The sequence below is a fragment of the Nannobrachium achirus genome (assembly GCF_963921795.1).
Source record: "Nannobrachium achirus genome assembly, chromosome: 18".
In the NCBI taxonomy this organism is placed as follows: Eukaryota; Metazoa; Chordata; class Actinopteri; order Myctophiformes; family Myctophidae; genus Nannobrachium; species Nannobrachium achirus.
The window spans coordinates 54,540,587-54,551,174 of NC_137825.1; the positions used below are offsets into that span (position 1 = coordinate 54,540,587).

The 10,588-nt window shown below is 40.6% G+C and overlaps 1 protein-coding gene across 1 annotated transcript; it reads right to left on the reverse strand.

Annotated features, from left to right (window-relative positions):
- Nucleotides 1-329: 329 nt before the first annotated feature.
- Nucleotides 330-8,873, reverse strand: LOC308303187 (phospholipase A2 inhibitor gamma subunit B-like; the record flags this gene model as incomplete). Its single annotated transcript, XM_080747511.1, has 5 exons — nt 8,814-8,873; nt 6,653-6,772; nt 6,391-6,522; nt 5,523-5,636; nt 330-364 (listed from the first exon to the last, which is right to left on the reverse strand). Exons 1-5 carry the CDS (start codon nt 8,857-8,859, stop codon nt 330-332), a joined length of 447 nt encoding a protein of 148 aa, XP_080603637.1. The 5' UTR covers nt 8,860-8,873.
- Nucleotides 8,874-10,588: the final 1,715 nt, after the last annotated feature.

The following is a 10,588-nucleotide window of genomic DNA, read 5'->3' on the forward strand; positions in this document are numbered from 1 at the left end:
TGCATAACACAGCTCACACGCCACCAATGAAAATAAACCACACACACGCACACACACACACACACACACACACACACACACACACACACACACACACACACACACACACAGCGGTGTGGTGTAAAACCTTTTCTTATGAGATGCAGCATTCTATGCCAAGCACAATGAGTGTGGTGTACTAACGGAAGCTATATGTTTTCCTGTAGCTTCATGATCTCATCTCAAGTCACACAGCACACAAGAGAAGTGTCCATTATTAAGAACCATTGAGTTATTAGTCTCATTTTCAGAATGAGAGGTGGTCAAGCTTTGCTAGTCAGGAGACCCCCTCACTGACCCATGTGTGGAGGGAGGTCAGCCTGACCTGAGACATGAGAGGAGACAACGCAGGTTGGTTTATTTGCGACCGAAGGATGCCGTATACCATGAGAAATGTCGTAGCTTGTCCTTCCGTAACGGAAGTGATTACATTACAGTCATGCTACATCACCTCATCAAAGATCAAACCCAAGATAATAACTTTAAACAAGGTATGGTCGCCGACATGGCCGGGCATGCGCCATTGACGATCATGGGAGCCAAAACTGGAACCGGAAGTTGTGTGAACTGTGACACTAACACCAGCTGGTTCTAGTTGTTGAGGACTTAAAGGTATGATGTCAATTCAATTTTTAAATTCAAAGGAGCTTTATTGGCATGAGAAAACATACGTTTATATTGCCAAAGCAAGTTTCAAAACAATAAAAAGTGTTAAAAATGGGGAACATATATACAGTCGGAGGGGGTACAGCATTGTCGTTTGGCCTATACAGGGTATGAAGCTTTTTGGAACAAATAACATCTTTCTCAATAACATTTCAATAGCATACAAATGAAGGAAAAGAAAAAAGCCTCAAATTTAAAGCGTGTTTAAAGGTAGCAGCTCTGTTTATACTGTATGTGCAGTAGGTCTGGATGCCCTTCAATGGTTTGTAGACCTTAGGGTGTAGTGGTTGTAATCCATTCTCTAGCCTCCTTTTATCACAACAGTTCACAAATCTTGCTGCTGTGTTCGCACATTGTTGTATTTCTCCATATGGGAGTTTTTGTCATTGGTCATGCAATAAACTCACTTTGGGTGTGCGTTATCTGTGGGAAGTATGTCTCTCTGATGTCTTTGTATAGTGGGCAAGTGGTTAGAAAGTGTTGCTCTGTTTCCACCACATTTTGTGTGCCGTGGGTGGGTGCATACAGTACATAGCCTGTCTTCCCTTGGTCTGTCTGTGGCGGCCTTTCTCTATTGCAAGGCTGTGTTCGCTGAGTCTGTAACTATAGTCAAGGCTTTCCTAGGTTTTGGGTCGTTTGCCGTGATGTCATGCCGCGAAAATTAACATTATGAAATGAATATGATACAGTAGGTCACATGGTATTCTGGTATTCATGGTATTGATTGCGTAGTAGTGAATGTTTACTTCTATGTACGGGGCCGTGCACAAAGACAATAGATGATTTACATGCTCTGCTATTTTCTTTTTCCAAAACACTGCCATTCCGAAGATTGACTTCCATTTTTCTGAATGGCTGGGTTTCGCAGTGTTGTAAAGTAACTAAGTACATTTACTCAAGTAATGTACTTAAGTACACTTTTGAGTTATTTGTACTTTACTTGAGTAATTCCAATTTCCAATACTTTTACTTCTACTCCACTACATCTTGGATCCAAATATTGTACTTTTACTCCACTACATTTATTTCAAAACTTTAGTTACAAGTTACTTTGTAGATTTTTATTATTATTACAAAACATACATTATAACCACTTCAGCCGTATATATGTTTGGGCCATTTGAAAATAGCCGATCTACAAGCTCACAATGCGTCGCATAGATCGGCTATTTTCAAAAGATTTTTATACATTTGATAACTTAAAATGGGACATTCTGCACGACGAGTACTTTTACTTTTGGTACTTTTAGTACATTTTGATACAAATACTTTTGTACTTTTACTCAAGTAAATGTTGAATACCGGACTTCTACTTGTAACAGAGTACATCTACATTGCAGTATTGATACTTTTACTTAAGTAAAGAATGTAAATACTTTTTACACCACTAGGGTTTCGTAATGGAGAGGTGTAACCCAACACTCTCCCCCTCGTTGAATGCGCCCAGGCAGCTCATTGGCCCATTTTACTCATGACGCCACGTCGCGACCAATGAGAGGTGGCGCTTTCAGTGTTGCTAAGATTCGATACGAAATGATATAGAGGCTACCATAGAGGTAATGAGGAGGCTTTGATTGATTGATTGAAGACTTTAAAGAGGTTTGAATAGAAAAAAGTTTCATGACAGTACAGTTCACTGGTACAAGGTCGACTAAATCGAGATCCTAGTAAGCTTTTCGGCTTATTTGCACAGGAAACCTTTATGTACTCTATCTCATATAACATTAAATGACAGACGAATAGAACACAGTACTATGCAGTAGATAGTCAGAAAAAAAAAACTAAAAACAGTGCAAATAATATTGCAGATATTTAATAGAGGGGTCAGGGGAGGGTAAGGCTGGGCTAGGTTTGTTTTTCCCAGTTACGAGCAGCTGCCGCCTGTAAATGGTTTTTCAGGGCGATTTTAAAGTATGTTAGGGATTTACACTCCTTTAAGGCCTTTGGTAAGGCCTTTGGTAAAAACAAAACGTATTTGTATTTAAAAAAAGATTTTTTTTAATTTGTCTTTGAATATAAAAAAAACATGATTCTGTCTCTTTTGAATAGCTTGTATACATGATAATTGTGCAATTGACAGGTTGTTGGTGATACTGTAGATTGATGATAGTATTGACATTGGTTCTAAGTTAATAAGGTATGTTTATAAATGGCAGTGTAGCCAAATGTAAGCAGGTCTCTACAGAAATAATAAAAAGTAAAACACGTATGAATTTTCAGGACTTTACTGGTGAGCCATAAAAAAATACATTTTAGGAATGAATATTTATGTTTATTTGGTTATGACGATAGGTTCTTGGTTTACCAATTATCTTAGATTTCCATGCATTTGATGACCCACAAAACGATGGTTTAGTGATGAACCATCACTTTTCACCGTTTTGTGGGGGCCATTTGTCGCCCATGGAATGTTTTTCGTGCAAAACAAATGCTTGCAATGGATTCAGCATCATGACAAACCCCTAGTTTGACCCCTCACATGTTACTTAAAGCAGATTTATTTTGTGTATTTTTTCCTGTATAGTAAAGTTAATGGGACTGGGACACAAACACGAATCATTGTTTTTATGAGGTTTCCCCCAGGAGTTGAATGTCAACCTTTTCGTACATATTATTACACACCTTTAGAAACACATTGGTGAAGACATTTCTTGGTAACGATTTACGTCGCAGATTTTCTTATGTTCCCCTAACTACCTGACTTGTGCTGTCTTTGCTTATTGTAAATTGCACTGGATTAGGATTAAATCCCTGAATTGAAAAAATGTAAATAAAATCTGCCATCTGCCATGATTGGCTCTCTGGCCAGACTTGTAGATTTAACAACAGTACTTGTAGGATTAACAGTGACACTTGTAACTGCAGTGATTATAGGACCAATAGCAGTGATGCTAGGATAGCAGTGATTATAGGACCAATAGCAGTGATGCTAGGATAGCAGTGATTATAGGGGTAACAGCAGTGATGCTAGGGTAGCAGTGATTATAGGACCAATAGCAGTGATGCTAGGATAGCAGTGATTATAGGACCAATAGCAGTGATGCTAGGATAGCAGTGATTATAGGACCAATAGCAGTGATGCTAGGATAGCAGTGATTATAGGACCAATAGCAGTGATGCTAGGGTAGCAGTGATTATAGGACCAATAGCAGTGATGCTAGGATAGCAGTGATTATAGGACCAATAGCAGTGATGCTAGGATAGCAGTGATTATAGGACCAATAGCAGTGATGCTAGGATAGCAGTGATTATAGGACCAATAGCAGTGATGCTAGGATAGCAGTGATTATAGGACCAATAGCAGTGATGCTAGGATAGCAGTGATTATAGGACCAATAGCAGTGATGCTAGGGTAGCAGTGATTATAGGACCAATAGCAGTGATGCTAGGATAGCAGTGATTATAGGACCAATAGCAGTGATGCTAGGATAGCAGTGATTATAGGACCAATAGCAGTGATGCTAGGATAGCAGTGATTATAGGACCAATAGCAGTGATGCTAGGATAGCAGTGATTATAGGACCAATAGCAGTGATGCTAGGATAGCAGTGATTATAGGACCAATAGCAGTGATGCTAGGATAGCAGTGATTATAGGACCAATAGCAGTGATGCTAGGATAGCAGTGATTATAGGACCAATAGCAGTGATGCTAGGGTAGCAGTGATTATAGGGGTGACAGCAGTGCTTCCAGACCTTTTAGCCCCAAAATCAGCATTAGGGGTGACAGCAGTGCTTCCAGACCTTTTAGCCCTAAAATCAGCATTGTTGCACAAGTCACCTTCACAGCAGACACCGTCTCCATCATGATCACACATGCTCTTTGAGGCACAGCCCACATGGTTCTCCACCTTTCCTTCACTGTCTGTCACTGTGACATAAATAAATAAATACATAAATTAATTAATAAAAAATGAAAGCTGCAAGCAGCGATTACCGGGCCTCGCAGCTATACCCACGCAATATTACACCATTACACTATTACACTTATTGTGCTATTACACTTTAAAATATTACAATAGGCTGTTACAATATTACACTCATATACTTATTGCGTTATTACACTATCACACTTATTACACTATACAAACCATTGAAAAGATATAGCAAATAGGAACTATCAACTGTTGACCAATCAGTAGAGGGGGCAGGGCTAAGTTAAACCAATTGGGTTTAACTCTGAAACTCTGGACTCTGAAACAAGTCAAATGACACCACCCACAAGTTACTACGACAAACGGTTTATGAATTATAGCCAAAAAAGGGAACGATCAAGTATCGACCAATCAGAAGAGGGGGCACCCCCTGTTTGACGCTTCGCTATGGTCACACCGTTTTGCGAAAATTCACGATTCACACAACTTCTTATCATTAAGGTGTCTTGTGTATGCCGAGTGAATTTGAGGTTGATCCGATTAACCCCCTAAGAGGGATTCGTTAAAATACGATGTGTGAAAACGCCACAAATAAGTTAAAATGGCCGACTTCTTGTTTGGTTTCGGACATCTTTTGTAAGTCCGGACATGATACAGATATGTACCGATTTTCGTACATGCACAGTAGGTGAAACCGTATAGTGGGGCTGCGCCGTTGACATTTTTGTAAGGGGCCATTATGCCACGCCCCTTTTTGCTAATGTTAAAATACGTATATTTTTTGCCTCGCACTACTAAGCAGTGCTCGGGCCCTAAAAATATACATTTTAATACTCCACTATTAAAGCAGGTTTGAGAACCATTGATATAGAAAACTGACAGACACAATGTGAACTATTTGGGTGAAAAGGAGAAGCATCATATAAATTCATCATCTTATTACCGGTGTTTGAGAAGCAGTGATCCTGATCAGCAACACATGAAACAATGTGGGAGCAGTAGTTACTGTCGTCACAAGCGTAGCACTTCAAACCGTTGGGAGTAGCGTTGACAGGAGCTGTAAGGGTTAAATGTACAGTATAAAATGTAAATACACCTTGGAGTTACTAGGTCTTCATGAAAATCTTTTCCTCATTCATATATACAGAGTTATAGAGTTTATCATTCATAATGTATAGTGTTGTAGAGTTTATCATTCTTGTGGTTATAGAGCTTATCAAACATAGATTAAAACAGTGGTTCTCAAACTTTTCAGGTCAAGACCCAAAAGAGAGATTAGACGTTTGCCCGTGACCCAAACTAATGAAAATAGCAGATCTTACAAGCTTACAACGTGCTGCGAAATGAGCTTGTAGATGTAGAGTGACTATTTTCACTACTTCTTAAACATTTGTTTTCTTATTATGGAATTTCTTCTCTTTTTTTTAATTCATGATATTTTGAGCCGTGGTAGACCGCTCCATAGCATGGCCGTGTGTGTCTCCGTGTCTCTGTGAGGGTCTGTAGCCTGTATGTAGCCTGAGTTCCACTGAGTGACCAAAGAGGGTGCCTGTTGAGTCTAGCCTGAGCACCAACTGCAATACACACACACCTGCACACGCACGCACACACGAATGCACGCACGCACGCACACACACACACCCTCTCACTCACTCACAGACACACACACCACAACCACCGCTCAGTTCACACAGGTGTGATTTTTTATTTCATTTTGGGGGAATGTTTTTTGAAAATGTCTTGACAAAATGTAGGGACCAAATAAATCAAAGGACCCATAAAGATGTGTCCGTGACCCACAAATTACTTACGTTTGATCGCGTTGCAGAGGTCAGTGATACAACACTGGCGGAACACAATTGCTCCTTTAATACCCACTGAGCCATTAGCACACTTATCATCTGGCACGCATTTCTTCTCAGTACCCTCCACTTGGAGATGTTCTAAAAAAAAAAGAAAAACAAGCAAGATATTAAATCTCTACCAAATACTATCTTAATCATACCAGAAAGATACTGTAATATACCGACCTCACAAAAATAAAGAGCAAATACCTCTGTTTCTGTTACATACCGACATAGGCTCTGATTGTTGTTGCCACACATTTATCAGAGCTGTTGGGACAGTTCTTTATTTGATCCGTGCAGGTTATTCCACCTTCCAGGTCGCACACGTAACATCTCAAAGCATATCCTGAGACAACAGGTAGACAGTCAGTTTACAATAGAAAACTAATGTAACCATTAAACACATTCCATCATGCATGTGTATTAGGAGCAGTGTGTTACAGTAGTTTAACTGTTCATACCTTTACCACCCTTTGATTTATGATCCTCACTGAGGAATAGTGTTGAAAAGAGTTGGTGTGGAAATAAGACTTTTGAGAAGTATTATCTTTATCATTGTTTCTTTACCTGCAGCTGCAGTCAATTACTGCATTATTATTTTAAAGGGATATTTCACTTTACAAAAAACCTTTGGTCATTTTACGATCTAATCAGGCTTTTGGGAACACCCGAGACTCAATATTTTGATATAATATTTTATCAGATACGGCCCCTTCCTATACACTTCAAACACCATTTTAACCATTACTTCAAGGCTGTAGGCATGGGTGTGTCTGCACAGGATTGGATATAGCCTGGAACCAGATCAATCCGCCTATTCATGGGTTGCATTTGTAGTCCTAAACCGGCCATATTGAGGATCAACACAGGTGTTCAATTAGTCTGATTGGCATAGAACTAATGTTCTACGTTAATCAAAACACCTGTGTTGGTCCTCAAAATGGCTGGTGTAGGACTACAAATGCAACCCATGAATAGAAAAAGAAAATACAATGCCCTTGGCGAATATGGGTCTGGCCCTGCTCAATTGTGAATCAATTTCCTCTCCCCCAAAATGTGGGGGAACCAATCAGGGCCCAGCATTGGTCTGGTCTAACCAATCGTGTCCAGAGCCATTTTTTTAACCCACCCCTTGGAAATGAAAATTCTGCCCGCGAGTCCAGACTAATATCCGATACGCAGTGAGGAATTAGTATGAGCAACGCCAGGCTAGATTGGATACACTGTCCACTAGATGAAATTAGATCTATTACTTCTATTACTGTGTGTAGGTGAAGATCTGTGATAATATCAGAAATACCTGCAGAAGTCATATTATACCAGTATTACTCAGTAGTTCCATGAAGTTTAGGGATGAACACAAATATAGCTCCATGTCTTTGTGGCTACAACAAACTACTGAGCAGTCGGTCCTCCTCACACACATCAAAGGCAGACACTAGTCTGTTTAATGTGACAAGTATTAAGTTAGTGTCCCAAGACAGACATGCTTGTGTTTTGATTCCCACAATTTTCAAATGCTCCTGCCTGCCCAACTCTGTGCACAAGTAGTTTACTATAGTATTATAAACTATGAAAAAGAGTAGAAATTAAAGCAGATGTATTCACACTGGTAAGAGTTGTTGATACTTTCAACCACAAGAGGCCAGCGACAACCAGCCTGAGATGTGTAAATATGTGTCGATGTAGATAGGCTATTTTGTCTGTTTCTTCTTGCTTGATCTCCTTTCCCCCGCCCCTTGCCCACCCCACAACCCATGTAGAAAAATATGCAATACATAGGCCTACAGATGCAATACATAGGCCTACAGATACAATATTTGACATAGCTTCACCCCGGTATAGTCCAAGTGTAGGCGACCTTAAGCCCGTATCAGAGTGTACGGTGGAGAGCTTTCCACCTCAAGTCAGAAAATAAGTGTAGGACATCATAGTCACGGGGCCCACGGCGAAGGTCGACCAGTTCAGGTCGACCAATCAGTGAACGGGGTGTAGAGCCTGTCTGTCTGATAGTAAAAACAGAGAGATGTGTTGGGACTTGCGGTGTAAAGCTCTCCACCGCGAGGAATGATGTAACGTTGTAGTTTCATGACTCAAAAAGACTACACCGCGGTGTAAAGCCTTCCACCGCCCAGGCGACTATGATGTCGGCTTTAGACAACCCCATGTTGGCACTGGGGTGGGAGTGATCACTGGCACACTGGCAGATAAACAGACAGACAGAAAAAGTTTGGGAAACACTGCTATAGCCTTCTGTAGATTCTAAACCAGGCTTCACAGCCACAATGTGTCAGAAATGTGTGCATTTCCTTATGCTGCTGCATGTTAAAAGTTACATACTTATTTACTGTGCAAGTAGGCTTACTAAAAGACTCAAAATGGTTTACCTGTTTGTAACAGCATAAGCCCAAGGGTGAGTGTGATCAGATGCATCTTGTTGAACACAGAGAAACATGGACCCTGACCACGCCCCCTTTACTGACTGTGGTCATTGAAGGGGGCGTGGTCTCTGGGTGGCCAATGGGTGCAATACGTACCAAATATGGCAAGAACACGTACTGTTGAGTGGGGGCTCCCATGGGCACCACAGGCACACAACAGATTAGTCGCAGCAGAAAATTCACCCTTTGTAAGCCTTCTGATTGTCCCTGACTGACCTAGCCTCGTAAACCAGACTCCTCCTCCAAGGACTCAGTTTACTAGGCTATGACTGACCAACCAGCAGGCTCTATCGGCCTTGTCCCGCCCTGGTTCCGCCTTTTTTGTGTTGAATTTGCTAAAACATCATTTTTGGAGAAATCAAAAACATTTAAAAACATGCTGAGTCACTATAATGCCACTGAGCAGCTCCATTTTACTGAAACCAAGTTTAAAATTAGAATTGAACACACAGAATAACAATACAAAGCCACTGAATTAAAATGGTAGTGGATGGAGTGTCCCACCGAGTGTCCCACCAAGACACAGCAACCAATGGGTGTGAAGAGGGGCGGGACAGGTGGTACAACAGTAGTGTTAAATCAGTGTTTAACATTTCAAATGGCCATAACTCAGACAGTGACCATGGCTCTGATCAGTGAACCTAGTCCTTTCAACCTTTCAAAACAGTGTTACAAAGTGCTTCGTAGATAAAAACACGACATAAGACAGGACAGGAGCAATAAAACATTACACAGCTAATGCAGTAGAATACAGTATACCCAGGGGGCAAACCAGCCTTTTTTTAGGAAACCTGCATTTGCCCCGACATAAAAAGTTGTCCACCAGAAATATTATCTATGACCCAGTAGGATCACAACCTATATGGACAACCCGGTCAATTTGTACAACAAAGTCCAATGGCCGCCTCAATATTAGCCCCTATTAGTTTTAATGGGGGGTGAATAGGGCAAAATTTTAAACTTCACAGGTTGATCAATGGTATACATATGAACATTTTTTGTATTGCAAAAAAAGTTTCCATGAAATCCAATATGGCCGCCACAATATGGCCGCCATAATGTAAGGACCCAGAAAATAGGGTTTGCCTCTAACTTCTGAACCAGATGAGCTAGAAACGCAAACTTGGTGTCTATTTCATGGTGTCTGACCATGGGAGACTCAATGGAATAGCTAATTTTATTATTGGGTGTGTCTGGACCTTTATTGTGCATATTTGCAAGATGGTGGATTCCCAAAATAGAGCTTTAACATCTACCATGATTGTTGACTCTTAAAAATGTTGGGTCAAATGTTCAACCCTTTTGCTGGGTTGACACTGTTGGGTCAAAGGTTGGGTCAGTTTGACCAAACATTGGATTAAAAATACTTAAAATTAGTAAACCATCTGTTGGGCTATGGATGGCCCGCCCACATCATCAGATAAAATGCATTGAGTTCATAACCCAAGTGTTGGTATAGGCTTTTGAATTCGAGTTTACCCAACACATGGTTCACTGCATTGCACCAACTTGGGTTAAAATAGACCCGCCCTCTCTGTCTATCAACACATTGGTTTGTGAATTGCACCACTATTGGGTTAAACTAAGTGGGTGGGCAGTTACCCAGCATGCAACTGTGCTCCCATACAGATATTTTTTACAAACTTTTCCATTATTTTATGGTTTTAGATAGAAAACAACATTGTATTGTAGATGATCGCAGTGGATGTAGCCCAGTCATA